We start from the raw sequence: 22,748 nt of genomic DNA, 5'->3' as shown, positions 1-22,748 counted from the left end.
AAGAATAAGTCGAAAAGAGATTAAACAACATTCATTTATTCGACAACAATATACATGAGCACACAACGAGCGCAGCGAGTACGTATCGGTCGGACACACCATTATCATGCTTCAGTATTTGTGTGTGCGTATCAAAATTCATTCATAAAAGCAGCCAAGTCTGCTGGTTTGTGAATACACATGCATCAATACGTCTGCATACATACGTATCTCACTATCGATATGTGGTTATTGTGACTGCTTTGTACAACACTTTGTTGCTGCTGTTGCTGCTGCTGCGGCGGCCTGCTATCTCTCTGCTCTCACTCTCTTCACGTTGTTTAGCGTCACTTCTTTACGGTCGCATTTTTCGTTGTATTGTGCCGTCTTCATTCGAGTTTTGAGTGCCAACCTACGTGCCTCGTATTATGTTTTTATTTATCCTTTGTTTCGTTTTTACTTCAAAAATATAGTGTTTAAGTGGTTCCAAGAAAGGAGACACAAGAAATAGATACACATGTTGGGCATAAAGTTTTTCGAAAGTTTCATTTCAATGTAGTAGAGAAGGAGCTTCGCAGCGATCTCAAGTGTTTCCCAGTGCAGAAAGAAGACGAACGAGAGAGAAGAATTGAGCAAAAAATAAAATAATACAACACATGAACTGGTAAAAACAATTGTTTTTTAGAACATAAAACAGCAAGTAAATGCACATCGAGAGTGAAATGGACAACGGTTTGTTTGTTAAAAGTCATTGAAAGAGGGAGAGAGAGAGAGAGAGAGAGCAAGTCAAAGAACATACAAAAAAAGTCATTGAGTGTGCGCGTAGTCCTTAAACGAGCGTTTGACAAATAATTTAGTGTGACGGGCTCAATTCATAATTGCATCTCACAGTTTGAACAGAATTTTTTTTACGAAAAACGATCACATACAGAAAATAAAGTGAAAACAAAAAACAGCAACAGCAGAAAGTTATACAGGGCGCGCGCGATTGTGGTCAGTTATAAAGTGTTCTATTTGCGTTTATTTGCTTTTGCTTATGCAGCTTAATTATAAATCAAATACTTGCAATTAAACGTCGGCCTGTCTGCTGAAGTGTGTATATGTTTGTGTATGTTATGTGATATGGATTCGAAAGACGTTGTCGTCGTCGACGAACGTTTGGTTTATAGACATGCGATAGCAGCATAAAAGGAATTTGCATTTTCATTTTGAATTTAAATGTTTCTCACAATTTTGTGTGTACGGTTCTATTCTATATCGTGTGTGCCTGTGCTAAACGGAAAAAAATAAACAGAAAATTGAAAAGAACTCGAATGAAATGTGCGTTTTGCTCTTTAAAACTCGTGCCTTAAACTTGTGATATTTTATTATTGTATATTTTTGTTTACGAAAAAGCAAATTGCATTCGTTGTTTTCGATAAAAACCGTGTGACATAAACTATTTGTAACAAATTGAATGATAATCATTTACACACAATTAAGAAACGAGCTGATCTCGCCATTTTTTGTCCTCTTCACAACTTGCTTCTGTGTGTCTTTGAATCGTTGTCAGTCTTCCCCCAAATACATTTAACATTTTATTTTCGAAATATATTTAAATTTTGATAAAAAAAAGAAGAAGAAGAAGAAGAAGAAGAAGAAAAGAAACAGACAAACATTACCAAATCAACATCGTGAATTCTTGCAATACAATACAATTATTTATATATTTTGAGTGTGCTGTTTTAAAATGAGCCAAATCGGTATGAATCTGTATTGGTGATCTCATGTGATTTTATTTTTCTTATAAAACGACCCATACGTTTGTGAAACACAACAATTTTATTTACATTTACGAAGACAACAAGCAAATCGTGCAAAACCATTCGACTATTCGATTTGCTGCTTCTGCTCGTTTTGCTGAGACACAATTTTTTTTTATGTTGATCAAAATAAGCGGTGTAAAGAAGTACATACACTCACACATATCAACGGAACATCATTTATATTTTTCGGGATAACCAGAGGGAATCTCGAAAAACGAATGCAATTTCAATATTGAATTGTTGGTAAGTCACTGAAATGTAAATGAAATATATTTATGTATTAGAATTTTTGGCTTTTGAGTCATTTTTTTCTCTCTCGCGGTTATCAAAAACAAGGGAAATGAGGAAACAAACTTGTTTCCATGCTTGATATCTATAGGAAAAGTTGACGCTTAATCATAGTTTGAGATTAAATCTCGTTTTATTTTTGTTTCTACGAACATAAAAAAAAAACGAACAATCTCTTAATTCTCTTTGGTGATTATACATGTTATTTTTTTTCTGCTTGAATCTAATAATGCTGTTGTTCAGATTTTTGTTCGGAACTACTCGTGGCCAATTTCAAGCGATGCGAAACTCAAATGATAGCTGAAGTCATAAAAAAGTACCGATAATGTGGTAGAAAAATAGGGTTATAATCGGTAGATCGCCAAAAATGATTCAAGAACATCATACCATGTGGTATGGCTGTAAACATATAAGTATACGATCATGGACTCTCCAACCATGTCGCATTTGTATTGTGTGATATATATGCGATTGTCACCTTTGTTGGGCACCTCCCCTCAAAGTGGTTTTTAACTTCAAACAGAAAAAAACTCCCGTTATCATGGCCAATTACATTCGATTGCGTGAAATTCAACTGCGAAGAAAGATTCATGACGACTCTTTACATTGATCACAATATCGTGTACCTGTCAAGTCGGAACGTTCAATCGAATCCAAAAACTTGAGATCTTTGCACTTGATTTCGATGGTGTTTTTGGTCAGGATGGAAATTAACCGCAAGAAGTAACCGAAGCTGATATTTTCCGGTGACACTTTCGCTAGTGTGTGTATGTTTGGACAGTGTGATTTTCTTATTAGCTTCCGCAATATATCGAGAGAAAAAAATTACACAACACAATTTTCCAAGGCGACAAAGACAAAAGAGAGAGAGAGAGAAAAAAAAATAACAAAAACAACAGAAATAATAAGCCAACAACTAGGCTCTTTCGATTTGTTTTTTTTTTCCTTTTAATCTTGTCTCTCTTATCGCAGAAGGTATCGTGTAAAAATCCGAAGCCATACAACACACGGCCTGTCGCTTATTGTATATATACTACATGCACCGAAAAAAAAAATTATGGTTCGAAAAAAGGATCGGGCAGAAAAAAAAATTCCCACATTCCGAAATAATCTGTTAATGGTATACAAACAGCCATGAAATTTTAGATGATGATGGTATATATGGAGTATGTGCATTTTGCTTTCGTCTGATTTCTGCTCAATATTAAATTTATGAACCTCTGGCAAAGCGAGCAGCGGTTTATCTTACCGACTTTCTTGTGATATATTTAGGGAGGTTTGCAGCCAATATACAATATTCAATTTATATGCTGTCCTCTTTCTCTTCTTAAGCACCAGCAGCAACAACAACAACAACAAGAGCCAAAGAAAAAGATGAGAAAAATAATACACATATACTCAATTTTGCGCCGCGTTGAGTTTCACATGCATTTGAGAGAGCGAGCGAGAGCCAGTACACGGCTGAGAGTTGAGCATGTGAACGATGGTATATATGGTGCACTGTATGTATGCAATGTGCTGGCAAGTGTTTCGCCTGTTGTAAGGATATCAAATATTAGTTCTTTATAAAATCACCCTAAGATGTGTCGTAGCGTATTGTATCGAATATCGTCGTGCACATGTTGTCGTATTTTTCTCATCTCACTGATCATTTTGATTTTGTTTCGCCCTCTCTTCGTGTGCGCGCTCGCTCGCTCGGTGCGCTAGGATTGCATTTTAACATTCAACATACAATGTGTGCACTATACACACAGTGAACGCTCATACATGCGATTGGGTGGGAAAGTGAGTGAGAGAGAGACACGAAATGGAAAGGAGGATGGAATTGTGTTGAAAGGAACGGGACGAAAAACTCGACGGTCGGCTGATATGCAGTCAGAATACGAAAAACTCTATACCTGCAAGTCTGCAACAGCAGTGAATCTTAAACAGATAAAGAAGATGGAACAAAAGCAGAACGAAATAAAACACTGTGAAAATAGGGTTTTTTCTTCTCTCGTCGCTTTTTCCTTTCACTATCTCTCTCTCTCTCTCACTCTGTGTCTCTCTGTCTTTCGAATTTATCGATGCAGTTGTATGTTCGATGCTGTTTCAATGTGCGTTAGGTTTTTAGTTCTCGTACGCATTTTCCCATGTTATATTATTTTTTCTCTTGTTTCTCTTCTTCTTCTTCGGCTGCTTCATCTTCTTCAACACAAAAACAACACTACGAGGTATTATTATGTAAAAAGAACATATGTAGAATTGTTTCATGTGAAACTACGGCAAATCTATAGCCAGCCGATGTTTTTGTGTTTAATTAGATGCCTGCCATCCACTTCAAGCGTATACGCGATTATCGTTTTCGATTATTATATCATATGAACGGTTTGTTTTGGTTCTTCATATTTGCCGTGAACATGAGAAAAGATCATCAATACACAGGACTAAATTTTTTTTCCCCTGCTCCTCTCTCTCCTTCGCCGTTTTGAGAGACGGTGCTTGTATGTGGCATTATTTGATCATGTACCGAAATCAAACTGAAACCTATGAATAGCTGCTGAGAGAAAATAATGTATAGAAAAAGGGAGAAAAAAATCCAACACCATAGATATTGCAAGACAAATAGACATCCAAATGTTGATGCATTTTCCAATTTTACTCATTTCATTTTTGTTTTTTTGGTTTCTCACAGTTTACTCGAAATGGAATTCGAAATTTATGAGTCAGAATTAGCAGACTACTCACTGCAAGACTCGCCATTCTACGAGGCTAACACCCCAATTATTTTCGGTTTAACGTCAGCACAAAGTATTTTCGCATCAAATAATACCGCATCCATGGTGGACGCATTAAATCTATCATCAAAAAAATCCTCGATAATGATGTCAGCCAAATGTCAATCGCACAAACTGGCATACGAGCGCACAACGAATGGTAACGCTATTGGCAAACGCATCGATGGACATTCAAATCATATCAACGATGCACCTGATACACCGTTGAAAAAGCGCGGCGAAACGGCCGAACGATTCTATTCATCAAAACATACAGATCTCGACATAAACGCCACCGAAACCAATATTCAAGCGAAGAAAAAGCGAAAAGTCTCATTCTTAACAACGAATTATGTGCAGGTAAATTCTTATTTCATTTCATCTTCTTCTTGTTTGCTGCTGTTAAAACCGCAATTATTATGAAATTGAAAGTGGATAAGAGGGGGAATTCAAATGAGGGATCGTGCTGAAAGATGTTTAAAGCTGAACAATAGAATGGCAATACGAATTAAAAAGATCATTGAAATGGTGGCTTTGATCAGACTGTCGACATGATCCTTTGTTTTGGACAACCGAAAACATTTGTGGTTTCGATAAATTGGAGGTTAACTTTTTGTATGTGTGTGTGTGTGCGTCTCGGTACTAATACGTTTTTCATCAATAGCATTTCGACGGTGGCGCTCCGATACAAATCAAAGAAGAACCAGATGATTGTGGCATTCGAAGTATTCAAAAGGTCCCATCACTTTCTGATCTCTCGGATCCGGAGAACTCCTTGGGTAAGTTGGCATTGATCATTATTTCTTTAGTCATTAATTGCGTGCTGCATCGCAATTATTGTTAAGTTGAACGATTACAAACAGAAAAATGGCGATTGGCCCAACAGCGATCGAACGAATCCATTTCTCTTCGGTTATGACAGTTTCAGTAATAAATTGTCTATGTATGCGCATAACTGTCCATTAAATATATCAAAGCGATTGGAATACACTTTTGCTATCTCTAGAATATCAAACCGTTCTTATTTTCGTTTTGCCCGTGAGCCGTTTTTATTTTTTATTTTTCATTCAATTATCTTATCTTATATTTCTCAGTAAGTATATTGATACGGGGCTTTTTTGTCAATATTTTTTTTTTCATTATTGACACAGCCATACGCTCACAGAAAGAGAAAAACAAAACGCCGATAGGTCTATTTCAGTTTGTGGTAGTCTGTCAATATTCCTATTTTGACTAGCGATTGACAATGAAAATCGTCAGCATAAGAAGAAGCTATAATCGAAACTGATTGCTTCGATGAATTTGCACTTTAATTGGGATTAGTTCAACAGCTGAATAAACCTGTTAGCGTAATTTCGGTGCGCTTCATTGATGTCATGAAATGAGGTGAAATCTTTCTCTCTCTCTCTCTCTCTCTCTCTCTCTCTCTCTCTCTTTTCTTGTCCAATTTCAAATTTAAAAAAAGAACAACATTTTCAATTGCTTGACATGTAATTATAAAAGAAAAACATCATGCCACCTTAGCACAATCCCACAGAACACATGCTAAAATTTAAACATTTCGATGAGTTATGATGCGCGTCAATTGATCAACATCATTATTTACAGAGAGATAGTTACCTAATCCGGGAACACGCGACTTAAACATGTTTTGGCGTTCATCATTGATATGATGAGCAACAATTTACGTTTATTGATAAAGCAATAAGCATGTCAAGCATTTTTCGTATATTCTTGCAAACAATGAGTACGTGTGATCTCCAAAAGGATTAGTCATCCATTCGTGTGAGAACAAGTGCTAGATAAAGATTAGTTGGCCTTTTTTAATCCTGTTGGGGAATAATTAAGACACATTCAGAGAGAAAGAGAAAGAAAGAAAGAAAGAGAGAGAGAGAGAGAGAGAGAGAGAGAGAGAGAGAGAGAAGGAGAAGGAAAGAGAGATAGAATGAATCTCGGTTGAGAGACGAATGTGTGATTAGTAATAGGGTTAAAAGTTGAGAGACACAATTGTGATTAGCAATAGGGAAATTAGGAAGTAATATACGCATAAAAGAAGAAAAAGATCCGGAATTTGTCTAATGACGAACGATTCTGTGAAACAGTGCGTTTGTTAAGTACACATCCATTGAAAAGCATTGAAATGTGTATCTAAAGAGATTTTCAGTTATGTGTGTAAATAATACGCACCTTCATTATGATCTGGTCAACAAGAGCAGAAACAACGCCGCTGCCGCGTCAAGTAATAACGCTCATTATATGCCGAGCTTAACGTCCATTTTCTCGTTTGATGTGATTAGGCGAGTTGAAAGTGTGCTGTGCATTGAAATGCGTCCAAAAAAGTAAAGTCGTTCGTTCGTTCGTTCGCTCAAATCATTGAAACAATTATCGGTCTGAAAGCCCAGTAAACACGCTTCAATGGATTGAAGATAAATATTGATGAGCATCGGCGCGTTATATTCTGCTTATATATACTCTTCGAGCCAATATCGTTCACTCAAACAGCAACAACAATAACAAATGAAATGAAAGAAAGAAACAAGGCACACGGGCGAACATTGCAGAAAATAGAGCAAAAACAGAGCGAAACTGCGAAGAATGAAAACGGCCAACACCAGAAAAACTAACATATGAAATTTTTAAGTTAAAATAAAGTTCGAACTATATCTGCTTTTAAAAATACAAAGTAAACAACAGGAGATATTTTCTGAAATTGTGTATATATTGGGGCCCGTTTCGTATCGAGCGTTAAGTAAGAGCGAGAAAACGACAAACATTCGAAGGGAAAAAAAGCCATATGGAGAGAACCGAAATTGAATACAGATAGAGCCGAGCTGAAGTAGCTAAAAATACATATATGTAAAACAGCCGAGGCAGCAACGGCAACAGCAACAGCAACAATAACATCATCGGCATATACAATATATCGGTGATCGCGACTACGACCACGACCACGGCAACGGCAACCGAACCGATCTGCGGTCCGCGATAGAAAACTTGAATGAATTGAAAATGAATGAAACGAAAAACGCGCACAAAATATGAATGACGCGCTTGCATATTGGAGAGTTGTTCTTCATATCAACACGTCGTTTACAATACTTCAAGAAAGTATATGTAAATAGCGATCAAAGTATCATTCTCTCGTATATGACTTGTCTTTAGATTGTATTTATTTTTCTTTCTCGTTCGGCTGTTGTTTGTGTGTGTTTCTTCTTCTTTTTCTTTTATTATTATTATTAGTATTTTTACACAGCCTCGGTACAATTCGAAAATATATTGAATGGTTCTCAACTTGGTTTTCGTAATTACTGTCTTCTTGTATTTCTCTTTCTTGATTCTTTTATCTGTCTCTCATTTGCTTTGTTTTTGTTTCAAGACTCGAAATCGCGTGTGTGCGAGCGCGAGCGCGCGAGCGATCTCTCACTCTGTCTCTCTGTCTCCGTCTCTCCTTTTCTTCCATTCAATTTGCCTCTTTGCAGTCGATTCATTCCGTTCTTTCAAGGGAAAAAAACACAACAACGTGAAGTGTTTGAAATGCATACGAATTGCACGTACACATTTGTCTGTATTGCTATACGATGGCGCACAAACACTGTTGCATCAAAAATGAGCATTTGTGTGGTGTGCATTGTCACTACCAGCGATCATTGTGTGCATAAAGCTTCGCCGTATTTTGACGGTACATCTAACTTCTTCTTCTTGGACGTTATGCATATACGCGTTTTGCTGGCGCATTTTTTTCCTTCTCTGTATTCATTCATTCTTTGTTGCCTTCATTTCATTCATATTACACCATGTCTACGTTTGTTTCGTCGTCGTCTTCTCCTCCTTTTTTGCCTCTTCTTTAATTCTTTCTATTTTAATTTCCATTTCGAAATGATGAAACTGTATAGAATTCACTTCGATAATTACTTTTCTATTCATTCATCGGTTAAATTATTATTTCAAAAAAAAAAGAAACAAGCTGAGAATGAAAACAAGCAACACATCAGAAAGTGTTTTGCCCTTTCGGCACAAACCGAACAAAAGATTACAGCGAATGCAACGATTTGCCGACGCGTTATCCTTCGATTGAATGATGAATACCTTCAATGGGCGCGATTTATCAATTTCCCATTGCGATATCACGTAATTTCGATCAATCGAATGTCATTAAGTCAAAATGCATCGAATGTCGTTGGAGGACACAAGGATGATGAAGAAGAGCGCGCTATGATTTTGACCGAATACACAAAACATACAAATATACGCCATCTGGTTGGCAAAGAGACAAGCATCGGACGATCAAAAGCTCGGAACTTGCTTGTTTCGAAACTCTTCAACAGTCAATGGTAACGTGTAAAAGAAGGCAGTTCAATCCATGTGTGAATGTGATTCAAAGGCTTTTAAACATGGCAAAGTTGTTGCAGCGAATCTAAAGCCTATTGCGATCATTTCGAAGCTTTGAACTTTCATATGAAAAATTCCGTTAAAGTTTCAGTTTAGAAGTATGCGATGAGCTTAGTTTATCGTAACTATTTTATTCTAAACCATTCAATCTTAAACAAAAAGTTCTAGTTTTGAATAAACCACCAAGTGACGTTCTAATCCATTCAGATCTTGACGATGATAGTCATCGAGTGATTTGTTAAGAACGAATTTCGGAAGAAAAATCAACAGACCTACTGTTCGGCGAACTGTGTTCGTGCATCATTTCACATGTTAATGTCAATGAAATGGCACATCGATGATGACTTGTTTGACGGAAACATGAAAAACACCTTCCATATATGGCACACTGGCTGCACTCGCACCGAAATGCTCCGTTTTATGGGTCCATAAAGGCTGGTTGCGTAAATGTTTACGTGTTTTAATTAAGTCGGAATATGCATCGGGCGCCATCGATTCTGGTGAAACAAACAGGAAGTTTATCTGTTCTCAATGTTCTCACTTAAATAAATTTTACACCGTATGGAGGAAAATTTAACACGAATAAAAGAAAAAATGCTTCCATTTTTTTTTTAAATAGTTGATTTTATAAATAGAAAAGAAAGTCAATCGATATTGCGCTATGCGTTCACCGATTTCACACAGTAAACTAATATTCGTCGAATTGAGCATAGAGACTGCGGTAGCTCTCATTTGCCATACACATAAACGTACATTTTACGTATATGATGTGTGAAATAAAAACACATTCGGTCGAATCCATCAATGTTCTCGTTCATCTGCACAATAATGTTTGAGGGTATACGCTATAATTAACACAAAAACCCGTCAAACATTCGGTTGTTAAGAACATCGAAAATCAAATGTTGTCAAGTGAAATATTATGGCATGACATTTGTTATTATGATAGGCTTATTACCAATCCGCCGCATTCGGAATACATTGAGATTAATTGAAATTCACAGATTGTGACTTGGAACGAAAATGCGCACACGTCTGTTCACCACCAGCAAGAGAGAGAACAATCATTGCAAGAATTCCAATTTCAATTGGTACAGTATTGTAAATGTGGAACAAGCAATAGAACGATATCTTCAGCATAAATGTTTTGATGCTCTCTCTCTCTCTCTCACTCTCTCTCCCTCGCTCTCGCTCATAACACATGTAATTTTTTAGCACATTAAGTTACGGGCAGTAAGCGTGTCACTTTCAATTTCAAATGTTTCATACGAACAAATGAACGAAAAAAAAATGGTTTCATTCGCTATGCGGTTACACGCTCCTACATTTATGATCATTATTTCGAAGGTTTAGATCATATGGAGATTTACATACGCAAGGAAATAAAACAGAGCAACGAGCATAAAGCGTCGGCAGCCGAGCAAATGCGAGAGAGAAAAATGGTGAAAGCAAAAATGAAGCTAGCAACGAAAACATATATTAATACACCGGAAATATCTAATCACTGCCTCAGTATCAGTAGTAAGAAGCCCAGTGTGAATGAGATCTCTTTGCGCCCGTTTGCTCACTCTGTCGCTCGGTTCCATCGCATAAACGGTTGTGCCGCTTAGAATTCAACACATTTTTATGATGCCTCCATGTATTTAGATCGGTGCACTGTTTATTATACATTATGACCTGTTACGTGGCGTTTTTATGCCTTATGAAATACGCCATCTGTACTTAAATGACCACATATGATAGGCATATTTTAATTATGTTTCAAAGACTTTTAGCCGAGCGAAAGAGAGAGAGAGAGAGAGAGAGAGAGAGAAGGAGAAAATAAAAGAAAAACTGGATACGCACTCCTAACTCAATCTGAAATTGCGAGATCGCAATGAGAATATAATTCTGCGTAATTCTTTGTTGATATCGTTTTTATTTTTATTTCTCGCATTATATATAGTGCCTCTATTCCAGTTGATAATATGGTGTGGAATTATTTATACTGATTGAGTTTTGTTTTGCATTTTTCGTTTTCCTTTAATTGGATTGCTATATGCAAATCCACGTCAAATGTTACCTACGAGTTCTAGAACATTGCCTCAATCATTCTTTCAAGCAGAGTTTCAAATATTTCAACAATTTTTTTTATTGGCTCAACAATTTCCGATGGTGTGCAACAAAAATTCCGGTAAATCTCTCAAATGGCGATATAAATTCACACCGAATCGTGTAATAAAACGAGTGATTGTTAATTAAGTTATTTTGTGAATGTTTAATGTGTTTTAACGATGCCATTGGGAGCATTGTCGCCGTTTCAAATTCCTGATTGAACTATAATAAGATGAAGATGAGATGACTGTTGGTCGTCGTCGTCGTCGTCGTCGGCGGTGAAGATATGTGCTCATGCTGATGATGTTGACCGCTCGGTTGGGTCGCGCACGATGATCACGCCGCACGGTAAACTTAATGTTTGTTCGAGGCCTACACTTGTTTCATTTTAAATCTAATTCTTTCTTAATTTGATCAACATAATTGGAACCTGCTGAGCGTTCGGTCATGCAATACAGTTATTATGAATAATATGCATCTATTTAAACGTAGTGTGCACTACGGTCTCAATATTCGAAAGTTTTGTGTTGTTAGTGCTGCTGCTGCGGCTGTTGCTGAATGTGGACATTATCCGAACAGGTGATTTATGAGCAGGTTTCATTAAAATACATCGCATTTGTTTTTCCATCGTTCTTTTTATTCTTTCTCACTCGATCTCTCTATCTATCTTCTTCACTATCTGATTTCTCGGCCATTACATTCATTTCTAATGAATCTATGTCGTTTCGTCCGTCGTTTTGTGAATCATCGTGAAAATTTAAAGTAAATATAGGAACATTCACAAAATACAACGCACACACACACACATTCATCAAAAAGAAGAGAAGACCGCAACAACAACAACAGTCCGACCGATTCGAATGTTTATTGTTTATTGCGTGTATGATTATTTGTCGATAGGTGTATTCCTATACTATTTTTTTTCCCACGACGCACACAAAGGTATATCGATTTTGCGGTCGCGTACTTGTTGCGCTTAATCGTGCTAAATCTCGCACATAAAAATTCAAATGTGTTCGCATACACATCACGGGAAGGTCTTTCTCTCCCTCTCTCTCTCTCTCTCTCTCTCTCTCTATCTGTCTGTCTCTCAGGCAATCTCTCACCAATACACAATATACATATATGCACAATGTTAAAGCCAAACAATATTTTGTTTGTAAATATTAAATAATCTTCTAATATATGCACGGAGAGACCGGCTAGGTAAAGCCAACAGGCCCATTCACACAAAGAGTGCGGGCAAACATTGGATAAATGCTTTTTAAGAGTGTCTCTGTCTATCTCTTCCATCTCTCGCTCACTCTGTACAATGAATGCGACAACGACGCCAACGATGATCACAGGTGTACACAAACACTTGACAAACGAGCATGTGCTTTTATCGCTCCGCTCACTTCTTCCTCTGCCGCTCCGGTTCCGTTCTGCCTCTAATTTCACTTTGGTTTATTTTTGTTTTCTCTCCATTTTCCTCCTTCTTTGGCGCTTATCTGATGCTCTCACAACTAATATAACAGATAATCAACATCCGAGCTAATTTGCCGATGAACTTTGGTGTTCAACCATACTATTTACATTGTTTCGATTTGAAACATACGCACGCACGAATGCAACGAATTTGGGGTGCAATAAAACCGGGTGACTTTTGTCTGGCCAAACGCTTCAGTTCACATGGTTGCATAGCTTCGAGTGGAATAGTCCATTTTTGGTGTGTGCGTGTGGGGTGACACTGCCACTTCAAAATCGAACAATCCACCCTCATGTTCACCGCCGTTCCGAATTGTGCCTCATTCGAAATTCATCATGTCAATTTAAAGGCATTATACAAATAACATCGGTCGAAGATATTAATCTACACTCAATGGGAATATCCCTGATATTCCGATTAGATGCATACAAATTTTCACACCGTACTAAAATCATTGTCAATCGTATATATTTCAATTAAATTACAAATTACACAGAGAGAGAGGGAAACATATCGAAACCGATACATTTCATAAATATAACGTTAATAATGATTATGGTGAAATAATTAATTCGACAATCTCACGTTGTTTACATTCTATTGCGCTTTCCCAAGTCCAGAAAACTGCACACAATCTGTATCGATTTGCTGTTTTATATCGTTCATAGCAGTGAAATACATATTCCACTTTTTGTTGTTTTGCTTATGATTTGTGTAGTAGTTGTGTATTTTCCACCTCTCTTTCTCTCTATGTCTCACCGTTTTATGCCTCATTCCTTCTATTGGTTGATCATTTCGCCACTGTCATCGTAGTTGTGCTGCCGATGTCGTATGCCTATTTGTACTTCTTTTTTTCATTTTCTGTCATGTGTAAAATAATCTGATATTGCATTACATGCCACCGGATGTATGAATTTGCCTTTTCTGAATTTTAAAACTCGAACGCGCCGTGCCTTCACATACATTTTTATATGTGGAACTGTCGTGGTCTCATGACCGAACCGCAGTACTATTCTCTCTCTCTCTCTCTCGCTCTCTCTCGTCAATATGCATACAATGCAAACACACATAGACAAATGTAGTAGCCAGCCAGTAGGCCTACAATGAAATGCAATCATTTAAAAAAAAAACAAGAGAGAAAGAGAAAAAGAAGAAGCAAAAAAAAACAACCTTTTAATACCGAAGATTCGCTCATAGACTCAATTGCACAGATGGTGCCGTTGTTTACGTTGAGGTATATGTATATAAACAGAGAGCGCGAATAAAATGCTAGTTGATCGTCGTTGAAATGTACATATATTCTGTTTTTTTATTCGAATCCTTGCAACGTGTGTACTCTCCATACAACTGAAGTTGTATCAATTAAACGTATAAAATCGTTTTTTTTGTTTTTATCTCTCTCCTCAGTATTATGCAATGATCTGCGATGTGTACACACCACATATATATGCGCGAAGCGAGAGAAATGAAATCAAAGCCGTAGCAGTAGCAGTAGTTAGTGTTTTTTAGTCGATCTCGCGATTGAACTGTTAATAATAAAAAGAGAACCCGTTTTTTTTTTCGTGCTAACCATCCAATTGTATTTCGTAATTACATTATCAGGCATAAAATTGAATTTTTATTTCTGCATCATCTACTGCCTCTTCTCGCCGATCAAATCCTCATAATGATTACACAATCTTAATCAAATGATTCATCCACGTTTATCTAAATGTTTATTCCTTTCTCTCACTTTTTTTTTTGGTTGCGAGTCGATTATCTCATGACAATACCACAAAAAAGCGATCAAAATACAGAGAAAAACCCAAACATTCTAGTAGCATCATGAAAACACTCTTCTCAATCAATGCGCTCATAATCAAAATCGTTCGATTTAACAAGTACTTTTTTTCGGATACACACGTATTACACATTGCATCGAGTTGTGCTCCGTTTTCTTCATTGCCCAAACGAGAAGCAATGGAAAATGACACCGGATGTATAAATTTTCAAGAATACATTCTCCGAACACACAGATTTAGTACGTGATAGTCGCTGCCATCATTTTCATAAAAATTGATGATGAAGAAAACGAAAACCTCGATGTCTGTACGCTTTTTTTGTCTCTCTGTAAAATGCCGTGAGCCAATGCAGCTACTCAATAGTCCTTTGTATTAAAAATAGTTTTGATAATCAAAATGTTTGATGTATTCGAGATGAGATGAGAGAGAGACAACCGAAAACGAAACAAAACAAGACAAACAAAAAATATTCTAAAATGAAAAGAAAAGAACGTTGAAAACGGTCTATTTGCTGTGATTAAGCACGTGATCATTTCAAAAGAGATTTCAATTTATTCATTTTGGCGAGCTTCTTGACAACAACAACAACAACGGCAGCGGCAGCGGCAGCAAACATGAAAACTGCTTGTAATATTAATAGAAAAATCAACAACGACTCATTCGTCACCGCAATCGTATTTTTTAGCTTTGTTTTTTTTTTCGTTTGTTGTGTCTTCAACCAAGATAAACATATAAAATTACAAAATAATGATTAAAGTCAATAAAGTTGCAACAAATGAAATGAAATAATAATGAGAGAGAGAGAGAGAGAGAAAAAAAAAACCAACAATAACAGTGTGCCCCTCCAATTTTCTCCTTTTTAAACGTTTATTTATTCATAACGAAAATTACGTGCATGGCATACACTATCAGTAGTGCACGCAGCAACAGCAACAGCAGCAGCAGCAGCAGCCGCCGCCGCAATACAACACAACGCCAGATATAGTAGAGAGCAATAGCTAGAGAATACCAATACACAAAAATATATACGATATAATATCGGAGCTAAACTCGTTGTAACATGTACAAATTGAAGGCAACCGACCAGGAGATATGCATTCATTGTGAATGAACGAGCAGATGAATGGAAAAAAAGCATGAATGAATGACTGAACGAATCAATGAGTAAAATATATGAATGAATGAGTGAACTTCAATCGTACAGAGAGGGAAAAAACACATAGCGCGCCATACAACGTGGAGCGCTGGCTGTGTAGTGTTTTTCTTCGTCTCTTTTCTGCTTTTCTCGTTCTCGCTCTTGCTCAGCAAAACAGCACAATCGTACAAATCTTAACACAAACTTGAGCTGCATATGTGAATGATATCAGTTCCACTTTCATGACAGAGTGTTGGGCGACAACGAAAAAAGAACGAACACAAATGTGTGTACACAAGAGAAAACCGAGATAAAAAGGCATATGGGAGAGAGAGAAAGAGAGGCTGAAGAAAGACTGTGTACTACATCTACTACGTAAATGACAAAAAAACAACAAACTTGTTCAATTCCGAGTGGTCTCTAGATAGGTAATAAGGATATCAATAGTAGTGGAAATAAATACAGCAACAACAACAACAACAACGGCTTATGAATGAATGCAAATAGAAAAAAAAACTAAATAAATGGTTGAGAAAAAAGCGGTTGCAATTTTTAGACTTCTTGTTTTCTAAATTTATAGGTATCGATCGCTTTGCAGTGTATTGTGTATCGATCGTAGTTGCAATCGGATTTTTCAACACGTTTTCAACAGTCCGAATGATATTTCCTTCGAGAAACGAGCTGCACTGAACCCATTCGAATGTCTCTGTGTGTGCATGATAGTTTGCACGATCTCGGACAACAAATATCATTCTCTTCAGATGGATTAGTCATTAAAATTGAACAAAATCATTGGAATGCATTTGCAATGTTGTCAATATATCAGAGACCACAGGCGTATCATTTGTTTCGATCATTTTTCATTGACCAAAAAAAGGAGAAGAAGAAGAAGACAGCAGCAACAAGGTATTATACAGACCAAAGTCATAGCTTAAATTTCTGGTGTGTTAAAGCAATTTTCGAAAGACTTATGCCGAACATCAAATACTTTGCTCAGTTTGCCTGCTGTAATTCTTTACCTCATCTTTTTTTTCTCTCTCCATTCCACCCGATGGTGTTGTTGTTGTCTTCCTATTTCTTATTCTTTGTATGCTTGCTTTTCAAAACTCTCCCGTATGTGCATTGTGTATAGTACGGTGTGTGTGTATTTTTCGTCGAAAATATTCTTTCATTTCTATTGCCGTGTAGTTCTTCCTCTTCTTCTTTTTTATTATTATTATCTTCTCGATGCTTTTGAATACCGTGTCGCAGGCAACAGAGAGAAGAAACAGAGAGATCCTACAGACAAAAAACATATTTCGTATTCTACTTGCGTAGAATTCTTCGTACAACATCTCTTTCTCTCTCTCTCTCGTTCGCTCTCTCTCTCTCTCTTTGTCTCATTGTACAATGTGTATGTTGTGCTATTAGTCAAGACTGCATACGGTTGACGATACCTAGTATAAAGATAGAGATACCGGAAACGGTTCCGAAGGGACGGGAATTTATTGAAAAGAAAGGCATACAGGGCATACATTATGTATTGCATATAGTAAACAATTTTGTAAAAACAACAACAACAAAAGACACAACAAAAACAACTGCAACGTTGATGACGATGACGACGACGCTGACAACGGCACACACTATTCAATGTGCATTGCATGAGGCTTTAATGTGCTGGTATAGTGCATCATTTGAACCCAGTTCAATAAATTGATGTTCCATTCATGAATGCAATTGTTCGACCATTTCGTCGATTTATCAAAACACTTCTCAGTTTGGGATCCTCGTTGTCTTTTATTTCATTTTGAGATTTTAACATCACACATCATTCGGTGAAATTTTCTCTTGAAATCGCTTTGCCCGCACACCGATCGATGAAATGCAGGTATCCATTTTTTTTATCGATCGATGTTGAAAAGTGTAAAGTGTCTACTTGTGGTGCTACCCAATAAACTTATCTACTCCTTGTCACCCCTGAAAGATATGGAACAAAATCATCAACTCAACGAGACAAAAGGGATCGTTTCGATCATATCGAGAAAAAAAATGTTCTCAAAAAATGGTGTACTGTACCGAATTTGACGAGTCGTTTTTTTTTCTTTCTCGTTCCAAACTCATCAGACAATTTTACCTAGATGCAATTAGTGATGCAATAATACAGGCTGACCGACCGCACAGCGCAGTGTGCAACGCAATCATATAGACACACACGCGTCACAAACTTAACATACATAACAAAACGAGAAAAAAAAATTGACCGGATATAAATGATAAAAAGAATTAAAAGCAACAGCAGAAACAATAATCAACTAGATTGTTGGTATAATTGCAATTAAAAGTCATCTAAATTTGTGTACTCAGGCGTGTTGTGTCCAAGTGGACAATTTCAACGTTTCGAACGAAGAAATGTGAAATGAAAAAAAAAACAACAACTAGCAGAAGAAGAATCATCGTCCACGACCGAACCCATAATTTAAATGACTAATAAAAACAATTTAAATATCCAAGTGATGAGCAGATCATCAGAGCTATCATTGACGCGAGCGCACATTGGCCGAGTCAGTAGCAATAGCAACGATTCAGCTTGTGTTTTTTTTTCGCTTACTCAATTTTATTCGCTTTATTTGTGCGTTGTGTGACAATCTTGTGTGCTATTTTACATCTTGTTATACTTCACCATCATTGGAAATGTAGCGTGAAACTGCAAATTATATGAGCATATTATGATTATCATTAATGTGGTTTAGTTTGTAATTGTTAGGCAGTCGTGTGCGATCGCAAGTACACTCACACTTCATTCGAATCAAGGCATTTCGTTGCAATCCAATTTCGATTCGATTTGTGACTGGAAAGAAAGTGCGCCTATCGAATTCGAAACATTATTTGATTTGACAGGATTTTCTTCTGCTATTCTTACAATTGCAAAAGTCATTTAAATCATTGTTTTTATGGTCATAAATAAACACCGCGTCAAGTTGGAGAGAGAGAGGAGAGAAAAAAACACGCACACAGTAAAGTGCATATTCAACACATGGCGCACGTAGTACGATCGACTTTTGCCATTGTTGAGGAGATTTTCATACACTTCGAAATGAAAATGAAAGAAAAAACTAACAACAGCAACAAATGTGAACAAATAATAATGAAACAGAATAAAAAAATACTACGACACCGGAGCCGGTGTATACTATATATTATTTAAAAGTATTTTAAAATAACGAATCTTCATACGATAATAGCTTATACATGCAATGTCGTATTCCCCACCTGTGCGAGTTTTACCTCAAATGCATTCCCATAGGTTTTTTTTCTTCATTCATTCTCTTCCTTCTTTTCGTTAAAATTTACTGACTCGGTTTTGCACTGTACGAATGAATGTGCACAAATACACATACACAAGCACACAGTCACACAATTGACTGAAAAGTGCATAGATGTTGTGTGCAGAAGTTGGACTCTCTCACGATGACATATGTGTATGTGAGTGAGAGGGAGAGAGAGACAAAGTCAAACCGAGAAAGTAATGAACATAAGCCTGTTACAACTGCTTCATAGGTTCATTTTCAGCCATACAATCGAATTGATAGATAATGGAACAATGAATAAGAACCATTCGCGTATATGAGAGATTTGCATTGTACAAATACAGGGTGGTTCGCATATACAATAGGTATGGATTTCTATTTGTAGAAAAACCCCTGCGGCCAATGCTCATATCCGAAATGACCATACGGCAATCAATGATCGATCGGTTAATCGATCAATGGATTCGATATCGAATGGAGTCTGCGTTAGCTGGCAACCTGCAAAAGAAAACTGTTGCATCTATCATCAGGAGCGAGCGACACATTCAACAAGTCAATGCATGCCAATACTTGCTGCAGCCGTAGCAGCAACGTCGGCAGCGATTAAAAAACACACACACAGAGAGAGAGAGACACCTAGAAGAAATGTAATAAATGAACGGGGCACAATCACAGATCGACAGAAAGAAGTCTGTGGCCATTTGAATTACGGCACATTGAATGAATGCGTAGAAATAATAAAATACGTCTTTAATGGATGGCATGGATATGAGTGTAGAAATGTACTCGGAGTCACTCTAACAGTCACCTACATAAACTGTACAACATTATGATCACCAACACGCACATACATGCACAGTGCACACTGCACAGTGCGCACTCATACCCATACACACGTATTGACGTTCGGAACCGTCACAACGGACCACCAAATATATAAACACAACACCGATGATGCCGACAAACGACAGTAAACAACAAACCCACTTGATGTACGAGAAAGAGAAAAAAATGGTGTAACTAATACAAATATTTTAGACAAATATATGGAAGAGAGCAAGAAAAAAAACCCATCGCGCGCATTTGTGTATGTATTGGGGCACTTCCGTTACACATCCTCAAGCGCGGCAACAACAACAACAGCCCAACCGACCGAGAAGGTGGAAGCGAGAAGGAACAAGTTATCGAGCCAAACGATACACACAAAAACACACAGAGCAACAGCAGCAGCAGCAACAACAACAACAACAACAACAACAAATCGTATAACTGAAATACGACTTTTCATTCACGTTCGTTAGTTCTGATGACAGAGCGCTAAAGACACTACCAGATACTTTTATTCTGTGTATATCGGTCCGTTCTCTCTATCTCGTTAATATTTTTGCCCGTTTTGCTCGTTGTGAAAATTGTTTTCCGTTTACGTAAAGTGCTACGGTTGTTGTGTGTGCAGTTTTTTTTTTCTGTTCGTTCTTTCGTTCGTAAATTCATTTTCGTTCTCGTTTTCTTGCTATTAATGTTCAGTTGTTCAGTTTAGTTTCTCGTACCGATCGACAAAAATCTTCGTCAAATTATGACTGTTGTGCACGAATCGTTACACAAACACACCCAGAACAATATTTAACAAAAATGTAATAAAGCAATTCTGTGCTCCAATTTTTATCATTTTTATCAAATTTAAATCCAACAACAACAACAACAACAACATCGAACAAAAATATTTTTTTATCCTTGTTTTGTTATGTAGTATAAATATCGTTGAATGCAAAGGAAAAATGAAAAAAATGAAATAAATGCGGGAATTTCACATGGCCGATTACAACGACAAATTTCTGGCTTTACTTTTGTGAATGGTCGACTTTTTTGTTTCTCCGTAATATGGTTGAGTTTTATCAAAAAACACACAGCACAGTCAGGATGGACTGCTGATTAAATATATACATATATTGAGTTCGTGTTGACGTATTTTCCGCACCAAAAGCTGTTACACATGCCAACGACAATTTATTTTGCGAATGAATTTTGAGATGTGAATTATTCTGTTATCAACCGAAGAAGAAAGAAGAAAAAAAAACACAGTGTTATTTTAAGTACTTTTTCATCAGAAATTATTGATGAAATCATAAGCATATCGCATACGTTGGGACGGTTGCGCATGCGATTCAATTATTTACATCTGGTGTTTGAAATTCAAAAAGAGAGAGAGAGAGAGAGAGAGAGAGAGAGAGGGAAAAAGGCGAAATTGAATAAGCCGCCGGCTTTAACAAAAGCTACATTGAAAAGGACAAATAATAATACATCTCGGTTACCTTCAAAGATCCCGGTGTGTCTCTCTTTTTATTTCTGAGACGGGATGAAAAAGCATCGTGTTTCGTAATCATAATCCTATTTTTGCCACATGTGATCGTTGAGTATGATCAATTTGAGCTGGTTGTTCACATAAGCCAAATCACTACTAACCTCAAGTGGATAAGTATGCGAAGTGAGTTTTGGTATTTCTGACTAAATTGAGCAAGTAAACGATTTTTTTTCTTAGAATTTTATTTTGATAATCGTTGGAGGAGTTGCACATCTATTTGCTATTCATTTTCGGTTCAGCGCCTGGTAGATTGTGATTGCGCGCACGTTAGCACACACTCAACGAGATTACACTGAACAATATTTGCTAAATGTGTTAATCCGACCGCTTGAATATATTTCGAGGTCTTTCTCAAGCGAGAAAATATACACACAAACACCTAAAACATTGGAAGGCATATGCATTGAAATCTTCTCACAAATATCAAATATTTCTATGTTGAAATTATCATTTTCGCATCGATTTGTGCAAAAATATGCTCGCCACATACACAGTAGCAATGATGAATGGAACAGAACGAAGGAAAAAAACGTAGAATTTTATTATGGCAAATGAAAAATGGAAAAAAAGAGTAAGCGCTAATAAACGAAAAGAAAAACGTATATAAAATGTTTTTATTTGAATAAATTAAACGGTGTTGCGATGATATTTTATGATTGCCTGACATGCACAATTAAATTTTTAACTCATTGTTCGTTTCAAAAGCGTTTCCACGAATATCATTTGGTAAACAAATCCAAAGCCAAAGCCAAATGTTGTACTTGCTCATCGCATGGCAAAGGTATTGAGAATGTGCCAGCTGGAATGATCCTCGGTACGGGCCTTAAAGTTAAATTTCTGTCACTGTCAGCAGTATTGAATCAATTGACATTTTTCTTTGTTTATGTTGATTTTGCACGCAACAAAATTAAAATCTTTCGAACCACGAGTGTGAGCGTGCGCGTGATCGAATGTCTGACGATAATCAACATTCGGAAGGGAAATAAAAATCACTTCGATAACCAGCAACAAGAGCAACCGCATGTCTGAGGTTTCAGTGTGGCACATTTAGTGCGCATTTCGATATGATAAATATATCCATTTAAAATATTGTTTTATTCCTGTGTGTTTTTTTTCATCTGCTGTTCTCTGTCTTCGTGTTTGATGTTATAATCAGCGGGCTCGTCCGAATCGTTTAGAGGATTTAATTCCCTCTTGTTAAACAAAACAACAAATGTGTTTTCACAACTACTCAATAGAAGTGATCATAAAGGGCGACCTTTTCAAGTGGAAGTGCGAACAGATTGTTAACACACACACACACACACACTCAGTGCACAAAGCACTGGAAAAAAAACACAGAGAAATACAACAAGTAACGTGCTTATGACTGCCCATGTCCACGCAATATATTCATATTAATAA

General features: G+C 36.8%; 1 protein-coding gene across 2 annotated transcripts in view; it reads left to right on the top strand.

Annotated features, from left to right (window-relative positions):
* The first annotated feature begins 370 nt into the window (after positions 1-370).
* LOC129578874 (ETS-like protein pointed) overlaps positions 371-22,748 on the top strand; it is a 54,250-nt gene continuing 31,872 nt past the window's right edge. The window contains exons 1-3 of one of the 2 annotated variants that reach the window (XM_055468095.1): positions 371-2,027; positions 4,747-5,188; positions 5,493-5,607. In XM_055468095.1, the coding sequence (XP_055324070.1) occupies positions 4,757-5,188; positions 5,493-5,607 (547 nt within the window). In that variant the 5' untranslated portion in view covers positions 371-2,027; positions 4,747-4,756. Of the gene's footprint in view, positions 2,028-4,746; positions 5,189-5,492; positions 5,608-20,284; positions 20,617-22,748 lie in introns of those variants that run through there. The other variant, XM_055468097.1, reaches the window with a different exon arrangement.

This window comes from Sitodiplosis mosellana, unplaced genomic scaffold (genome assembly GCF_009176505.1).
Source record: "Sitodiplosis mosellana isolate CC-2019 unplaced genomic scaffold, AAFC_SMos_1.0 Smas_scaffold_6226, whole genome shotgun sequence".
Taxonomy (NCBI): domain Eukaryota; kingdom Metazoa; phylum Arthropoda; class Insecta; order Diptera; family Cecidomyiidae; genus Sitodiplosis; species Sitodiplosis mosellana.
This window is presented reverse-complemented; position numbering and strand designations above follow the sequence as displayed.